Source organism: Portunus trituberculatus, chromosome 21, assembly GCF_017591435.1.
Source record: "Portunus trituberculatus isolate SZX2019 chromosome 21, ASM1759143v1, whole genome shotgun sequence".
Lineage (NCBI taxonomy): Eukaryota > Metazoa > Arthropoda > Malacostraca > Decapoda > Portunidae > Portunus > Portunus trituberculatus.
This window is the reverse complement of record NC_059275.1, coordinates 7572013-7591032: the sequence shown is the minus strand read 5'-3', so window position 1 is coordinate 7591032 and position 19020 is coordinate 7572013. Positions and strand designations below refer to the sequence as shown.

The window sequence follows — 19020 nt, the reverse complement described above, 5'->3', positions numbered from 1 at the left end:
CTGGCACTCCCTGCCTGCTTCTGTATTTCCAACTTCCTATGACTTGACTTCATTTAAGAGGGAGGTTTTAAGATATTTATCTCATTCTTTTGGCTAACTCTCTCAGACCTACAAGGGAACTGGCAACTTAGTGGACCTTTTTTTTTTCCTTTTCTTGCCCTTGGTCAGCTTTCCCTTCTTTCCTACCTTGTGAATTGTGAGTAGTCTTCATCATGCATAAAAATCAGCCACGAGTTTTTTTCTCTTTTTTATGTAATATAGGGAATCAAAAAAGGCCTACTGAGATGCCAGTCCCCTAGCAGATCCAAGGAAGTTAGCCAAAGGAATGGGATAAATGTCTTGAAACCTCTCTCTTAATCCCCTCCAGTGCTACGACGTGTTTTCATACAAATTCTGTTTACTATATGGTGATTTTATACAGCTTCAGAAACTTATGTGAGGATTAAAATATTAAAGACTCTGGTCGTTCATCTTCTGACCTTCATAAACTCTTCCTAATGTAAATATCTAAACATACCAAAACTCATGGTAAAAATGCATCCCAGTATAACTTGCCTTAGATTACTAAGTGAAATTAGACCAAAGCAGTGGAGATACAGAGAGGATAATACCAGGATGTTGACGCGTAAATACAACATTGCAAAACTTACCAGGCTCTGGAACTTCCTGCCTACTTCTGTATTTCCATATTCCTATGACCTGAACTCAATGAAGAGGGAGATTTTAAGACAGGGTCAGCAACCTATGGCTTGTGAGCCAGATATGGCTCGCAGAGAAAATCTTTACCATTATTTCTTAACACGATAAATAATGAATAATTCCGCTGCCATCTTAAAGTATGTGCCATTGGCAGGAGCAAAACACACTCTCTCCCTGCCTCTTTAAATCCAAAGATTATACACGGTAAAGATGGGATGGCTACTCCTCAAAAACTAGTTAGCACGCCCCCACCATTCTGCATGGATTCGTTGGAATCTAACAAAACCCTGCAGACTGGCGGAGTTCAGACCGGAGCGATTTGGCTGCTAGACGGTTCTGGCCTTGGCTCTGACTACAAAGCCATCAGCAAAACCATGTACCATCACAAGTCACAATAGTCACCTTGGTAAGAAGTATTTATCATTGGTTAGCTTCAGTATAATGTAAGTAAAAAGAATAAATTCGGATAACTCCATTATACTCTGAAATATTTGGTCTTACTGTGAAAAAAGGACACATTTAGTTGAACTCAGTGTTAAAAAATACATGACGTGGTTCTCATAAAAATACATCTAAAAATATTTCACTTTCATGCTCTCTCGGCAAAAAAGGTTCCCGATGCCTGTTTTAAGACACTTATCCCATTCTTTTGGTTAACTCTCTCAAACATGCAAGGGAACTGGCATCTAATTAGGTATTTTTGTTTAATAATTTTTGTTGCCCTTCGCCAGATTTCCCCTTCTAACAATAAAAAAAAACACATAAATCTTAATATTATGATTCAGCAGATTTGCTCCTTTGCCTCCACACACTTCACATGAGAAGAATTATCTAGAAATTAGTAGGATGCAGATTTCCACAATAATTTCACATAGCACAATAGCATAACCATAAATTTGACCCACATAAAACTAAAATGAATGAAAATAAAATGTGTATCTAAAATATGCATGACAAAATATAAAAAAAAAAAAAAAAAACATTGACAGCGCCACAATATGTTCTCAAAGAGCCACCACTTCCCAACATGTCAGGTCAGGCACGTATCACAGGTCAGAAGGGTCAGCCCAGCACTCCCCCTGACCTGACCTCAACAATATGGCAGTCACCCAGTCACCCGCCACAGATTCAAATTTTCAAACCTGTAGTAGGAATTTCAGCACCAAGCAGCACTCCACCATTAAACCCTTTACTGGAACGCACTTTTATCATGAATTTCCAGTGTAATTAGACCCTTTTATTGACATTAGGAAGGGTCTATGGGGGTCAGAAGATTAATAGCCAGTCTTCACTATTTTAATCCCCCTCACATGAGTTTCTGAAGCTGTATAAAATCACCAAATAGTCACCAGAATAAATATTACAAAACGCGGATTTAATACGAGCCAAGACATTTAAACCACAGAAAATGGGAAGATAACAATAACAATAATCCTTTTACCCCTCCACTTTCCAGGCACGAGAAATGCAAGTAGGCAACCAAACACACAAACTAAATATACTGGATCCCAAAACACTGCAGATTTAATTCATATACCCAATCAGACAACTTAAAAGAGAAGAGGAAGATTTTAGACGTAATAACTCATTAATTGCTATATTCTCTCAATTTCCAGGTAAATCAGGTAATGTGAGCTTTAAATATACAAGGAGATGAGACCACAGAAGCACCAAGAACACTGTATTACCTGTCCGGAACCTTATTATTGCCTGGCATGGTGATGATGTGCACTAGAGCTATTCACACCTTCCTGCCTCTCTTCGCTGCTGATGTAAACATTCCAGGATGCTCGCTTGACTCGCCACCCGACAGGACATTCCTCTTTTTTAAATCTATCTAAATTATTATCATCTTTCTACTATACTTCAAAGATGTAAGATTTAATAAGGTATCTTCTAGGTGGGTTTATGTTTTTTATATTTGTCAAAGTTTTTGGTAATGAAGTGGTCATTTGGTTCAGCCGTTGAAGGCAGGCCGAGGCGGGAAGGTTTAAAGTAAGGTCAACGCACTAACGGAGATTTCGATTAAATATCCAGACGTTGAGTCAGTATGGAGGGTATAATGGTTGATGCATTATAAAAGATGTTCAGACATAGTGCACCGTTGCCTTAGTGTACCATTTATCTAGCCTAAATGCACTCCGATAATTCAATACACTATAAACGAACCAAAACTGCTTTATGAAAATGTAGCCTAAATGAACCAGGTCAAATACATTACATTTTTATATAGTTTCATAACACTGTAGTAAAATTAAAAATAACAAACCACTCGGAATTTTCTAAAACGAGAAGGCACCTGTGTGTGTGTGTGTGTCAGTTTGCCTATCTTTTTTATCAGTAATCCCGACACAACACGATAACATTGAATCACAGGCATGCATAGGCTACTGCTCTACGATAAATGCCCTGTAGATGGCAAGATAACCCTGTATATAGTTTAAATTCCTCAATGTACCCTTGCAACCCCCACGATCCGCCGCAGCCAGCCACTCAAGGACAGGCGGGAAGCAGCGGGCGGGGAGCAAAGGGCGGGACGGTGGGGAGGTGGGGATGCAGGCACGGTGGAATTGGTTAAGCCAGCCAGGGGATTAAGGTGAGGTGAAGGAGGTGATGGAGGTTGTTGCTTCTAATTCAAACACTTGCAGTACAGCAGAGAATACTATTAAACGGCTGTGTTATGCTGTGATTACTTCCAAACAGACAGACAGACAGATAGACAGGCAGACATACACACACTATAGAAACACATACATACATACACACATGCAAAGGCTACATATACACTATCTACTTAAACAGACAGACCGAAGGAAACAGATATTGACAGACAAGACAGATAGGTAGAAAGACAGGAACTGGTAGACAGACAGACAGACAGACAGACAAGTAAAAGGTGCCACTTGAATATTTTATTCCTCTTTTGTTGAATTTGCACAAAGAAGTGACGGTGTTTGCTCATCCGGTTCGGAGGTGGTCTGTTTGTTTGTCTGTCTGTCTGTCTGTCTGTCTGTCTGTCTGTCTGTGTGTCTGTGTGTCTGTCTGTCTGGCAGGCTGTCTGTCTGGCTGGATGGCTGGCTGATTACAGACGTGCAGCACAGAGAGAGAGAGAGAGAGAGAGAGAGAGAGAGAGAGAGAGAGAGAGAGAGAGAGAGAGAGAGAGAGAGAGAGAGAGAGAGAGAGAGAGAGAGAGAGAGAGAGAGAGAGAGAGAGAGACAGAGAGAGAGAGAGAGAGAGAGACAGACAGACAGACAGACAGAAACAGACAGACAGAGACAATTATCTTAAAATGACACAACAAATGATATTACACGAACACGACAAACAAGGTAACTGGAATAATAAATGATGAAAATTACACAAACAAAAACTTTTAGCACCCAATTTGATACAATAGAATCATACAACAAGACTCATTTCATTCTCCTTCCCTTCACCTTATCACTCAGGAGCTCTCGTCTCTCACTTTCACTCATCTGTCTCTACGTTTTGAGGCGCAGTTGTAAATAAATAGATAAATAAATAAATAAATAAACATATGCCTACCTTTCTATGAGCCTGTATTCTGAAACGCTTTGCTGTCTCACCATCACCGCTTTCCAAAGGCTACAGTTGAAGATACTATTTTTTTTTTTTTTTTTTATGGTTCTGGTGATAGTTTGGCAAGATTTGTAGTTTATTAACCCCTTCAGTGCTATGACGCGTTTCCATATTCATTCTGCTTACTATTTAGTGATTTTATACTGCTTCAGGAATTTATGTAGGGATTGAAATAGTGAGGATTTTAGCCATTTATCTTCTGATCTCCATAAACCCTTCTTAGAATAAATAAAATCGTCTAATCATACAAAAAAACTCACCATTTAGGGATTTTATACTGCTTCAGGAGCTTATGTAAGTAGTAAAGTAGTAAAGATTCTGGTCATTAACCCTTTTAATACCATGAACTCATTTTTATATTCATTCTGTTTACTATTTGATAATTTTATATAGCTTCAGAAATCTATGTTGGTGATTAAAATAGAGAAGACTTTGGCAATTATTCTTCTGACCTCCAAAAACTCTTCCTAATATCAATAAAATCGTCTAATCTTACCCAAACTAGAGGTAAAAATGCGTCCCAATACTTAAAACCTTTCCTAAAGTAAATAAAATCGTCTAATCATACACAAAATCAAGGTAAGAATGCGTCCGAGTGCTGAAGAGGTCAAAAGGAGAAACTGCCTTGAAAACCCAGCTAGTCGTCTCTTTGGTCTTGGAAAATAGACGTGGTGAGAGAGCAAAGCGTTTCTGAATACGAGCTCTGTATATACCACACCAGCAATCCCACAGACAAAGCGACAGACACTCATACACACGACATTCATTCATTCACTCTGGTGGCAAGTGATAGTCTCGAGTCTCTAGTCTCGAGAACCATCATAGTACGCGACAAGGAGACAAAGCAAAAAGGAAACGAAAAATCTCCCACACGAATTTTCTTTCAGTTTTATTCGTCCTTCTTTTCGTTTTATTCGTCCACCTCTTCGTTTTATTCGTCCATCTCATCGTTTTATTCGTCCATCTCATCGTTTTATTCGTCCATCTCATCGTTTTATTCGTCCGTCTCTTCGTTTTATTCGTCCGTCTCTTCGTTTTATTCGTCCGTCTCTTCGTTTTATTCGTCCGTCTCTTCATTTTATTCGTCCGTCTCTTCGTTTTATTCGTCCTTCTTTTCGTTTTATTCGTCCGTCTCTTCGTTTTATTCGTCCTTCTTTTCGTTTTATTCGTCCACCTCTTCGTTTTATTCGTCCGTCTCTTCGTTTTATTCGTCCTTCTTTTCGTTTTATTCGTCCACCTCTTCGTTATTCTACAGATGTTACCTAACTTTCCATCATTCCCAGAACAACAGACTTCAATAAACGTTACTTTACCACAGACACACACAGAGAGAGAGAGAGAGAGAGAGAGAGAGAGAGAGAGAGAGAGAGAGAGAGAGAGAGAGAGAGAGAGAGTACTTCAGTAACTCTAGGAAAGTGGGGAGGGGTGTAGAGGATGAATAACTGCAATAGAAGAGAGATGGCTAGCGGTGAAACTACCTGCACTGCGTCTGGGCTGAGTAGGACACAAAAATAAGCAATAAATAAATAAAAGAAAAAGAAAAGAATATCAAAGAACGAAATATGAAAAATAAAAGAATAAAAGGAAAGGAAAGGAAAAAATTAGAAAAGAGTAAAGGAGAGAAAGGAAAAATGAAAGAAATATAGAGACCAAAGTAGGAAAGAAGAGAAAAATTGAAAGGGTTAAATTTAAAAGGAAAAGGAAAAACAAGAATGACAGAATGAGAGAAAAGTAAAAGAATGAAAGAAAGATAAAGAAAATGAAGGGATTGAACAATTAAATAGCATAAAGCAAAAACGTGGAAGGTTAAACGAAAGAAAGAGGGAAACAAAGATGAAAGTTTAGGATGGAAAAAAAAAAGAAAAGAAAGAACAGAAAACGAATGTGGAAGAAAGGAAGAAGCAAAAAAAAGGAGAGGAAGGAAAATCAAAGAAAAAATGAACGAAGAGGAAAATAAAAAAAAGGAAGGAAAAAAAATAGACTGAAAATTTCAAAAAAGAGAAAAGCAAAAAATGAAGACGAAAGAAAAACAAAGAAAGAAGACAAAACTAAAAATGAAAAGATAAGATAGCTAGAAGAATGAAGAGGATGAAAAAACAAAGAAAAATAAGGAAGACAATATGAAAAGTGGAAAGAAAGAAGAAAGCAAAAAAAGAAGGAAAAACAAAGGAAAAAAAATAAAAAGTGAGCAAAAAAAAAGAAGGAAAAGCAAAGAAAAAGGAAAAAGACAAAAAATTTAAGAAAAAAAAAGCAAAACAAAGCAAAAACAAAAATAAAACAGGAAAATACAGAAAACAAGAAAAAAATTAAGAAAAAAAAAACACACCATGTATGTATCACCACTACAACCACGAAACGAGAGTGAAAACACCAAACACCACATCACCAGCCAGAAGGGAAACAATAACACCAATAAGGAAAGGAAAAGAATCAACACAACACACACACACAACACACGCAGCACACACCCAAATAATCAGGTAATAAGTAGAAAATAAGCAGCAAATGAGACGCTTTGGAAATCTCCTGGGCGCAAGTTTACTGTGGGCGAAGCTATAACTATTATCTTGACCGCAAATCCAGAGTGTGTGAGGGGCGCGAGGGTGACAGATGGCGCGCTGGACAGGTGGTCGCGGCGGTGGCGGTGGTAATAGTAGTGGCGGTATTGAAAGTGTGGTGGTGGTGGTGGTGGTGGTGGTGGTGGTGGTGGTGATGGGGGTGTATTACCTCTATTTACCTTCACCTACCTCCTCCTCCTCCTCCTCCTCCTCTATCTCTACGTATCTCTTTTCTTCCTCCTCCATCTCGGTCTATATTCCTCCTCCTCCTCCTCCTCCTTCTTCTTCTCCTCCTCCTCCTCCTCCTCCTCCTCCTCCTCCTCCTCGGCATACATCTCTATGTTGTTATTGTTGTAGGGAGCTGCAGATAGTAGTAGTAGTAGTAGTAGTAGTAGTAGTAGTAGTAGTAGTAGTAGTAGTAGTAGTAGTAGTAGTAGTAGTAGTAGTAGTAGTAGTAGTAGTAGTAGTAGTAGTAGTAACAAAACACTACTACCATCACCACCACCAAAAAAAATATTCATATAAAGATTGACAGTCCATCAAAAGTAATAATGATCATCCAGAGAGAGAGAGAGAGAGAGAGAGAGAGAGAGAGAGAGAGAGAGAGAGAGAGAGAGAGAGAGAGAGAGAGAGAGAGAGAGAGAGAGAGAGAGAGAGAGAGAGAGAGAGAGAGAGAGAGAGAGAGATATGAGCTGTATTCATCACTGCAGCCTTATAAATCACTAGGTGTAGAAGAGCTTTAAAAACTATATAGGTTTCAAAACATAGACCCTGAATTAAGTACATTTTGAGGTGAGAGGTTGACTAAATATAGCCTTAGATTTGAGAGAGAGAGGGAGGGAGAAAGGGAGAGAGGGAGAGAAGCATAGCAAGGAAAGAAAGGAGGAAAAGGAGTGAGAGAATGTATAGACAGACAAAGGAGGGGGGACAGACAAGCAGGGAGGGAAGGGAGGGAAGAAAGCAGGGAGGTAGGCAGGGAGACAAGGAGGGATGTGGGGAGGGACGCGTGACGGTCTATGGAAAACCGAGAGTAGCAAAGGTAAGGTTTAGTTACGTCTCTCCCCCACCCCTTGTCTTCCTCAGGCAAGCCGTCAGCCCTCACGTAACTCCCCTGAAGGCTTGTTTCATATTCCCCACACCTTGCTTAATCACCCGCCATTACCTCATCGCTACTAGTACTGCTGCTGCTACTACTACTACTACTACTACTACTGCTGCTACTACTACTACTACTACTACTACTACTACTACTACTACTACTACTACTGCTTTTGTTACTACTATTGCTCTTGCTACTACTACTACTTATTACTGCTAGTACTACTACTACTACTACTACTACTACTACTACCACTACCACTACTAAAATTGTTGCTACTACTACTAAAACTACTACTACTACTACTACTACCACTGCCACCACCACCACCACCACCACCACTACTACTACTATTAATACCACCACTAAAACGCTGCTGCCACCACTGCTACTACCACTTAAACCCTACTCACTACTACTACTACTAGTAGTAGTAGTAGTAGTAGCTACCACTACCACCACCACCACTATTACTACTAATACTGCTTTTGCTACTACTACTAGTACTTTCACTTCTACTACTACTACTACTACTACTACTACTACTACCACTACTACTACTACTACTACTACTACTACTACTACTACTGCTGCTGCTGCTGCTACTAGTTCTATTTATATTTCAGAATTATGCGTCTATCCGTTGAAAAGCGCGTGCGTAATACATGAGTCGCATATATTTAAAAATGGTTCCCCAGAGAGAGAGAGAGAGAGAGAGAGAGAGAGAGAGAGAGAGAGAGAGAGAGAGAGAGAGAGAGAGATGTATGGCACTCCTCAATCAATTCACTTTCACTATCCGAAACAAATTTCTGTCAAGTCACAATATAAATAGAAAGTGAGAATGGGACACACCACCACCACCACCACGACCACCACCTTCAAAAGAAACAACCTTAGACTCTATTCGCAAAAACTTTCATCGTCTTATATAATTTGAGTAAGCTGTGGTGGAAATGATGGGAACCTTCAAGGACTTTTTCGTGATTCTAGCGACACATCAACGAGAACTTTAATCTCCATTTCGGATTTTCAAGGAATTTTCATGATTCTAGTGACAAAAGGATTCTACATCAATAAGAAAAAAAAAATATTGTATTGGAATTCATTGTGGATTTCAAGCAAAATTTTCGTTATTTTAGTGGTTGCTCGAGAAAAATTCGATAATGGAATAAAAAACAGGTTGTAATGGAATTTATCAGTTTTTCAAACCCTTCAGTACTGAGACACATTTTTACCACGAGTTTTGGGTGTGATTAAACGATTTTATTGATATTAAGAAGTCTATGGAAGTCAGAAGAGTAATGGCCACAGTCTTCGCTATTTTATTCTCTACAAAAGTTTCTAAATCATCAGAAAATAAGCAGAATAAGAAATATATGGAAATGCGTCCTGGTATTGAAGAGACTAAGGATGCTTTTCATGATACTAGTGATAACCTGAGAATTTCACAACATCTATAAGAAAATACTTCTGAAAACCTTACTAATAATTTCTATGCTTTGAAAACAAGAAAGCAAAATTCCACTATTACTCTAAGAAAACTAGATATGGAAACGAACGAAGAGGAAAGTGAGAGACCGTCGCCTAACAGACCCAAGCCTCCATCTGTGACTTACTGTTACGTGTCCATGAAATCATAACAAATATACGTCTGGCCTTAGTGAAACCCGAACAGGGAGTGTCATTACGTGAGGTTTAATGAAGGAGTTTACTGGAGGAGGAGGAGGAGGAGGAGGAGGAGGAGGAGGAGGAGGAGGAGGAGGAGGCCCTGTGAGATGTAATGAAGGTGTTTATTGGTGGAGGAGGACGGGGGAAGGAGGGGATGGAGAGAGAGAGTAATGGTAGGAGGAGTATGAGAGAGAGGAGAGAAAGGAGACAGAGAGGAAGACGCCACAGCTCTCAAGAGACAGAAAGCGTCAGTGTCCGCGAGGTGGCCAAGAATGGAGGGACGCCGGGCGCTGCTCATCTTTCTGCTCTTCCCTCACATAGGTAAGACGGACACATGGCAAGGATCTGTCAACGTTTCTCAAGCTTTTGGGACTTTAAGGGGTTATGAATACTACTTAACCCCTTCAGTACCATGCAGCGTTTTCATATTCATTCTGATTACTATTTGGTGATTTTATACAGCTTCAGAAACTTATGTGGGATTTAAAATAGTGAAGACTGTGGCCATCAATCTTCTGGCCTCCAAAGATTCTTCCTAATCTAAATAAAACGGTTTAATCATAGCCAAAAATCATGGAGAAAATGAGCCTCAGTACCGAAGGGGTTAATCAACTAATTTTGCAATCGTGTTCATCTCTTGGCTAGAATATACTTTTCAAATTGTGTTCTATATCATAAAGGGATTAACGGTAGAATTTTAGAACTCACTCATTTTAAACCTTACATCCTTTCATGAAAAAAAAACAAGTTATTTCAATATTACTGGGCAGATATTTGAAATGTTTGGATGACGTTAATTTGTATCAATCCCGTAGTGGGAGTAACTGGGGATATACAACGGTATTTTCATGACTAGTGATTGTTTTGAAGGGTTTTTCTTCATCGGTAGGAACAAACACCTTAAGAATCCGGCCAAATGTCAATGGGCTTTGTAGACTTATGTAAGAATATAATAGATAAAAGAAATAGTATGTTAACTGTATTTGAATTTAAGAAACTGAAGACAAAAAAAGCAAGGAAGGAATAACGTGTCTCAAGAAAGAGGACACCAATTGTTCCCATTAAGGATTAACTGAAATGAAGGTTCTCGACACGCGCCGGTCACTTGTACATATAATTAAACACACAGAAGACAAAACATTCATGAAGAAAAAAAATAATACTCTGTTTCTGGGAATTGATATGGTATGGTCTCAAAACAGATGTTACTCACTGTTACTCTATCTATTTTATGTTGTCTATTTGTAGTTTCATGAATCTAGCAAGGTGCACGGGACTCGAAAAGGGAAAGTGAAGAATAAATGAAACTACATAATTTTCCCCAGCCTCCGCTCGCCGCAGCACTGCCTCCACCTGCCATGTGTTCCCGTGGTGTAACAAATGTTCACTGATTTCCCTTTCGAAGCAACATAACTCTATCCTCCTCGCTTAGATAATTTGTAAGAATTTTCTCAATCTGGTCGTCAGTCTACACTCCACCCAGTCTAGTGATCTCGATAGTAATAACACTTCCAGACACACAAGTCTTAAATTATTGTGGTGTTACATATTGAAATCCTTCTGTATTTTATTACGTTCCGTACGTGTTTTGTTCCCACTATTGAAAGCGAAACTGAACGTGTAGACGGTACAGTGATTTCCCGCAGGATTAACAAAAGTCCCACATGAGTGCATAGTAAATAAGTTGTACAGCAGCGATATTTCTCATGCCTAATGTTTCTCGCTCGAGGTTCAAAGCCCCGGCCTTAAGTAAGTCACTGGCCTAATTACTCAACCAACTTGTCGTCTCTTCACTTACACACTCCTCATACTACAGCAGTAAGTGTGACATAACCTTATCCTATGCCCTTTCTTATCCTATACGCTTTACAACCTTGTTCATTGAATTGTCTTTAATTTGCTTTTATTCATGATTTTCTTGTTTATTCTTTCTATGATTAATTTCTTTGAGTCATCTGCTCTTGTTAGTTGTAGCTATTAAGTAAATGGTTTTGCTCGCTACACAGCACGTCGAGGGTGCCTAGCGGCGGTGGGGGACCAACAACTACCAGTAGAAGACGCAGAAGGGGATCAAGTGTTTGACGGGTCATCATGGGTCCCTTACATCTGGGATCCTGATCGGGAGGGTCGACATTATGGTCCCGCTCTGCCTCTAGCTCGCCCCCGCCAGCGTCATGACACCGACGGGCCGGAGCTGCTATTCGCCATCTGGGAGTCACCTCCGATCCTGGCCAAGGAAGGAGTGACGGAGGAGGAGGTGGACTGGGTGCCTCACGTCAAGCCCCTGCAGACTATCAAGGAAAACTATGTGTCTGGTTCGCGGGAGTTCGATCATCACTTCTCATATGAGCTACACCCAAAGGTCCACCACAGTGTCCCACACACACTGGCCCCAACCACCACACTACCCCCACCACCACCACCACCACCACCTCCACCGCCTCATGAACCCCTCACGCAGCATACAAAGGCTCCCACACCAGACACGCCTGCCCCTGAGCCCCACACAGACAGCGCCATCATCTACAAGGACACATTCGCGCCCCACGCACCGCCACACACTCATCCCTTCCCGTCACTTCCCCGGCAGCCCTTCACGGTCATTCTTCCCTTGCGGCAGCGCCCTCGTAAGTACTTCCTAGCGGGCGACGAGGATAAGGACAAGCATGAGGACGCGCCACCTCACTCAGGTCCCTTCAGAAAGTACTACCTCGACCCTAACAGTAAGGCGCGCAGGACACAGACTCTCCCTCGACCCACGAGAATCCGCTACATCCTCACTTCTTCCCGGTCCTCCCGCCCGCCTACCCTCACCTCCTTCATACCCGCCCTCCACCTACCGTCAGGCAGTACTTCCTTCAACCAGCAGCAGAGAAGGATCCCCATGTCTCCGATCTCACGTCCTTCGAGGTGTACGAGAAGGTAAGCACGTCCGTCTCCTACCACTGTCCTCTTGCTGGTGAGTTGAGTTTACTGTGGAGATTCGAACTTTCAGACTTGAAGCATTGTCTCGGAAACTTATAACGGTAACTGAAACAATTAGGATAATGTACTTGGTTATGTTTGCTATCAGTTTAATAGTCATACTCTGGATTTTCAGCCATGGAGATGATAAGCTGAGTTCTCAAGTGTATTTTTTTTGGTGTCGATAATGTAAAAATCTAGAAACAATCTTAAAGACTTGTATGACCTCATCTAGAGCAGGGTTTCTCAACATGGGGTTCGCGAATCCCCATGGATTCACAAGAAGATTTCCATGGGTGGCTGATCTACTATACATTTCAGCGGTGGACAAACGGTGTTTTTTGCAGATATCTCTTAAACGAATCGTTGGATGAGTATATTTCAACACACTACCTTGAACATCCGTTCGTAATTTATGGTTAACATACCACAGTGCTATATGTGTTATGTGAGGAGTTTACTCGTGGAAAATAACACAATGCGTCATGTTGACGCATTCGAATGAAAGTGTGGCCCCCTCACACACCCACCCAAACCATTCCTAACCACTACTACGTCTCTCCCGTCTCGGAAGTTCTCGCCCTCTTTATCGCTCCTCTCCTCTCCCTAGCTCCTCGCCTCCCTCACTCCTGTGTCCCTTCCTACTTCTCCCACCACTGTATTTATACATTATAATGTTCTGTAAGTGTGTATGTATAGATATGATTATTAACGAGTATGGTACAATTTCATGAAGGCAAGAAGTGGTTCACGTTGATAATTACTGTACAACAGCACGTTTACGTGTAGTATATAGAAGAGCCATGTTTGCAGTCGTTATGGTCAACCATGTGAACATGATGTGCTGGAATTACCTGTGACCTGGACCTTCTACTGTTAGGAAAAGTTGATACTCTTATTGCGTACTGTCTACCTATTGATCATAAAAAGTGGTCCAGTTTATATATAATATTATTTTGTTAGATACGTTGCTTATTATCCAGCTATACGGCCATTAACAGCGGAATTAGCTATTGCTTTCACGGTCGTTTGACCCACTCTGGTTTTCATGTCCACATATACCAGCAATTGTATTAAATAATATTATTAATGTATGATATGTATGTACATACTGACGTATGTAACTATTATACCTATACGTATGTAATTATAATAGGGAAAAAAATCAAAGGTGGAAGGCTGATGGTGTGAATAGGGGTGAAGAGGAAGCGGGAAGAGGGTCATGCGATACTGGGGTAGAGAAGGAGTGGTCTGGGGTTCTTCAGGGTGGTGGTGGTGGAGGGTTAGACAAGTACCCCACATTCGTCCGATTCTGTATAGCACCTTTGATATGATGACTGGATTAGGCGTAATATCACTCAGTAAACTCCTCACATAACACATATAGCACTGTGGTATGTTAACCATAATTTACGAACGGATGTTCAAGGTAGTGTGTTGAAATATCATACTCATCCAACGATTCGTTTAGGAGATATCTGCAAAAAACACCGTTTGTCTACCGCTGAAATGTATAGTAATTACATCCTTTGCAGTACCATTGCATATTGAGTTTATGCCAGTCACCAAGTTAACATTCCAGAGGTACTTAGATGGCTGATTCAATAATATTTTTTGCAGTACCCTTATACAATTATATTGAGTTAGTGTCAGTCACAAAATCAATATCCTGTTCGATATCAGATTACTGGAGGTTCAGGTAGTCTCATAACTCAGGGCAGGGGGGTTCTTAATGAGGAAAAGCTGGAGAACCCCTGCTCTAGAGCGTTTTGAAGGCAGTGGAGGTCCAACAGGACTTAAAAAACACAAAATTTTTATGAAAAACCTGCATGCATAACATCTCACACCTTGCACAACAGAATAGATAAATGCTATTACAAGTGTTACAAAATCACATATTTCACGCTAGCAAAGGAAATTACTACTCAGGTTATGTATTACCGTGTGCTTTAGCTGCTCAATATGCCATCACTGCTGCCTTTACGTGATGAGACAGTTCTGTCCTGTGTTTCAGCTACGCAAGACGCGAACAATAAACACCCAGGTGAACACTGAGACGAGGGCGTGGGTGCTGAGCGGCGTCCCCAAGGCTACATCTTGGGTCTCCTCCTCCACCGGGCACCGTCTATCCTAACACAATGCAGGACGAACTAAGGAGGTGTTATTGTTGTTATTCTAGTTGTTAGTAAAGTGTGGTGCTGTTGTTATTGTTCTTTTTGAGAGTTTTTAATGTTCTTTATGTTTGTAATTTTGTACGGTATAGTGTTGTGGATAGTGATATAGTACAAGTATATACTTCAATTTTGTTCTTGATTCTTCCATACCGTAATAAAATTGTGATTATTTAAAGATCTACACGTCTTAATCTCCACCATTAAGTCATCAGGTGCTGCAGACGCGTCACACCTCGCCTTCTCTTCCCTTCCCTTCCCTGGAGGCGCCCCACACACACACACACACACTGCCTCTCATTTTCATCAGCTCTGATTGATACTATCAACACAAAGTTTATAGCTGGAGACATGAAGTATGGGAATGAAAATATGTCTCTCTCTCTCTCTCTCATGAACTTTTACTATTACATATGAACAGATTTTGTGGACATATTTCTTTTGATTTGAATAATTATGTCCATACTCTTGATGCATTTGACCTTTGTGGACAAGATTATTCACACTAGATGACCATTCTCTGTTTTTGTGTCTTAGTAAGTACAGCAAGTAACCATTGTCTTGTAGGTCTTTGTAATGGCAGCTCATTCCATGAAATATGTGGTTGGCTGACTAGTGAAGAACCTTTTTTAGTTAGAATTCTCTTTATTGTATGTATATTTACAACATTCATTGACCTCAACATATATACACATTACTTCATTCACATCCTTGTCAAAAAAATCAGTTTCTGCAGATGAAAACAACATAAGTACACTGATTACTTCTGAAGGTGAGTCCAGCATTTCAGTGATCAGCTCGGTAGCACAGGTAAAGCTTCTGCCCAATACATATCCAGTGAGATCCTAAACATTACAGGAAGGTATGAGAATCTTTTGCTGCAACAGACCATGGGAAACAAAACATTACATAACAAAACACCAATTTTCTCCATCTATCTACATATATACACAAAAAATATGAAGCAGAACAACCACTTATTAGTTTACAAAATAAAATTACTGCTTATTAAATCATTCCTTTTAAAACACACACACACACACACACACACACACACACACACACACACACACACACACACACACACACACACACACACACACACACACACACACAGCTTGGATGCTAATGTGATGGGAGCATGCTTTCACTTGTACAAATTTCTATTGCATATAAAATTCCTCCACTCAGTATGTACCAGAATACAGCGGTGTATTGAGGTAGTACAGAATGTGAACAGTAGGACAGATCTCCCTTTGCATAAAGTGGACGCTGTATGGATGTGACTAGTTTCAGGACACAGGAGTGAGCAAGGCAGGAGAGGCTGCAGCACCAACACTGATCAGCACCATTGCCCTCACTGCTCCACACGTCACACTTCACGATGGGGTCAGGTTGGCACCAAGATGTCACACACACCAAGATGTTGCTAATCACCAGTCATCACTTTGGCAGCAAACACATGAATCATCTTTTTGTACATACAACAGAACACCTTCTGAGATGAAGCCTTTATTATTTAACTATTCATGTGGTTACTCTTGCCATTTTCTATACAAATAAATTCAAATAACAGATGCATGTCAAAGTATCTAAGGAATACAAGTGAAACTGCATGGAACTTCTAATTTCTTAAAGCTATCTAATGGCTGTGCACTGTCTAATATGTAGTACTGTGCATTGGTTGTATCAATACTGAAAGTGTAGCAGCAGCATAAGCAGTGTTGTGGTCAAAACTTTGTAATTCTTTTTATTAAGCCAAATAAGTAAGTTCAATAAAGGCTTCATCACATTGGGGTTAGGTACTCACATCATACTATTACCACATTCACACAATAACACTGACTTTTAGTTCATTAGCTATATTATCATCCCCCTGTATAAAAACTAGACATTTCAATAAGTAATTAAATAAGTCTTATATAACATCACTGGTGGGCTGTCTCCCTGAGCCTTGGGGCCTCCACACTATCTCGTCTCCTCACCACTTTAATGACGGGAGACACTTTGGCACTTCTCCCTTTCAGAGGCACTATGTTGGTGTCCGGTCTAATTCTATAAGTTATTTTACAGCCATGTTTTGTCTAATGGAGATCCTCAACACCAAGATCAGAGGCAGCCATCCATATTAGTTAAATTCTAAGGTCACTTATAACTTTCCCTGTCTTTCCTAACCAGATCAGATCCTTAAGCTGTTCTCACTACTCATATGCTCACCTATTTTCATTCACTTCTAAATATTCCTCACAGATACTGTTAGCTTCATCACAGTTCGTCAGTTGCAGTCTTAGTCTCCCCAGGGCTTGTGATTCAAATATGCACTTGAAAATTTGAGCATCATCTGATGGTCAAAATATCAAGAGAACTTTGATTACAAATTTACTAAAGACAGTGGTACCTAAGATAACTAAATGTAGATACTTTACTTACATTTCACCAGTGTATATTCAAACTTTCGGAACTGGATGAGCTAACTTGAGACAAGTATTCACAGGTGTCTCATGAAAATAGTGTCAACATTAAGACAGGATTCAGAGTAGCAGCAAGTAGTGGTGTGTTGAGGCCCCAAGACTGGCACATAGGAGATGCCCACACTAAACCTTTCACCTCCAGCAATAGCAGGTAACAGCAGCAGCAGCAGCACCTCTCACACATCACACACTCATCCCATAAAGCACTTCTCTAAGCACGGCATAAAATAGTTACAAAAATCTGTACAGGAGCTATGTCAAGCATTAATATAATAATTATTCTTGTGAAAATAAAATCTTGTTCATCACTTCACTTCCTAGAAACTTACTCTACCTGAAACGCAACACTCCAGGAAAGTCTCTTGGCATTCAGTACAGTATACATACACCTAGGTTAACGCCTTCACTGTTGAGTATTGAAGGCACGGGAACATCACAGTCATGGCACAGCAGCAGCAACACAGGTTTAGTGGCAGTCACGTACAACCAGACGGGCCTGAGGGTCGGTTGGCCTTCACAGGGTAAGTAGCTGTAGAGGACGACTTCAGGAGGAGAAGCTTAATGTTTTTGTGACAAAAAAAATTAAGGTTCGGTTAAAATAAAGGAAGACTGCTCACTCTCCAGACAGACACTAGAAAGCACTTACAAATATACATGATATAATATATATACCTATATCTTTTGTGTAGGAAATAGAGCCATATATTAAAATTCCTACTATAATTCTTTGAGAGAAACTGTTAATATAAAAAATTGGCACTTTCAGAGATGAATGAACACAACAAGTCCAGCACGACTAACATACAAAATAAATAAACTAGTATCCATTAGCGTCCTTGTCAAGATTGCCTGAAAGCGTCGGGTCCGGTCTCTTTCTTTCAAAGAAGCCAAGTTTCCATAGGATGAGCACAATGATGATGAGCACCAGCAGGCCGGCAAAGATGGACACCAGGATCACCCACAGTGGCACTTCCTCGGGTGGCAGCTGGTCCAGGAGGTCAGGATAGGCTCGTGTCTCGGCCGAATCCACGTCATCATCCTGGTCCTGGTCTTCACGGAGGTCAGCGGGCAGGATGAGTGATGCCCTGGACTTGATACTGACAGTGTTGACGCGTGGGTAGTCCTCCACCAGCGTTGCATTCCACAGCCGTGACTTGATTTCGATGCTTGCTGTCCTTCCTGCTGCCAGGTTGCGAATGTTGCAGCGGAACACGAAGCACTTGGCTGTGGCAGGGCCGTCACAGCGCTGAAGGAGAAGAGTTTACTTCAGTAGGTTTTAGCCTGTACTGTGTCACTACATTTTTGCCTTTCATCGTACAATTTTTCTTTCTTTTTTTTAAGTGAATGAATGAATAAACAATTTTTAATCAATCTTGCAGCCAAACTTTAAATTTTTTCCCTTGACTTTTACTCTGTATATTTTCAAGGAAGAAAAGTTTAAGGCAAGGTCCATCAAAAGCTGTCCATTCATTCATATTACTGTGAGTCTGAGAGAGAGAGAGAGAGAGAGAGAGAGAGAGAGAGAGAGAGAGAGAGAGAGAGAGAGAGAGAGAGAGAGAGAGAGAGAGAGAGAGAGAGAGAGAGAGAGAGAGAGAGTTTAATAATTATATAACCAGTTAATCTTTTACTCCAAAACAAACATGAAACTCTACAACCTGCAATCTTCCCATCACTCCAAGCTTCCTTACACACAATGAATGCTCCTCTATGAAACCAAACAGAAGTATATCCTGTCTTTTTATGCCACAGCCTGAGATTTAACACACACACTGATCTCTCACCCTGCACAG

General features: G+C 40.5%; 3 protein-coding genes across 7 annotated transcripts in view; 1 reads left to right on the top strand and 2 right to left on the bottom strand.

Moving 5' to 3' along the window:
• The window catches only part of LOC123507130, a 181419-nt gene extending 168820 nt beyond the window's left edge, over positions 1-12599 (bottom strand). For 2 of the 3 annotated variants that reach the window (XM_045259739.1, XM_045259743.1), the window contains exon 1: positions 2388-2522. In XM_045259739.1, the coding sequence (XP_045115674.1) occupies positions 2388-2416 (29 nt within the window). In that variant the 5' untranslated portion in view covers positions 2417-2522. Of the gene's footprint in view, positions 1-2387; positions 2523-12464 lie in introns of those variants that run through there. The other variant, XM_045259740.1, reaches the window with a different exon arrangement.
• LOC123507132 (formin-like protein 14) lies at positions 9852-15875 on the top strand. Its single transcript, XM_045259744.1, has 3 exons — positions 9852-9945; positions 11631-12546; positions 14603-15875. The coding sequence occupies exons 1-3, from the start codon at positions 9897-9899 to the stop codon at positions 14622-14624; spliced, it is 987 nt and encodes a 328-aa protein (XP_045115679.1). The 5' UTR covers positions 9852-9896; the 3' UTR covers positions 14625-15875.
• LOC123507129 (integrin alpha-PS1-like) overlaps positions 15385-19020 on the bottom strand; it is a 283961-nt gene continuing 280325 nt past the window's right edge. For all 3 annotated transcript variants that reach the window (XM_045259736.1, XM_045259738.1, XM_045259737.1), the window contains one exon: positions 15385-18476. In XM_045259736.1, coding sequence (XP_045115671.1) covers positions 18048-18476 — 429 coding nt within the window. In that variant the 3' untranslated portion in view covers positions 15385-18047. The remainder of the gene's footprint in view (positions 18477-19020) is intronic.

What these genes read in the sequence shown, in the direction of transcription:
- LOC123507132 (XM_045259744.1), top strand. Translation starts at nt 9,897, where the DNA reads ATGGAGGGACGCCGGGCGCTGCTCATCTTTCTGCTCTTCCCTCACATA. An exon ending in TCTGCTCTTCCCTCACATAG is followed by an intron (nt 9,946 to 11,630) that starts GTAAGACGGACA and finishes CTCGCTACACAG; the next exon opens with CACGTCGAGGGTGCCTAGCG. An exon ending in CCTTCGAGGTGTACGAGAAG is followed by an intron (nt 12,547 to 14,602) that starts GTAAGCACGTCC and finishes CCTGTGTTTCAG; the next exon opens with CTACGCAAGACGCGAACAAT.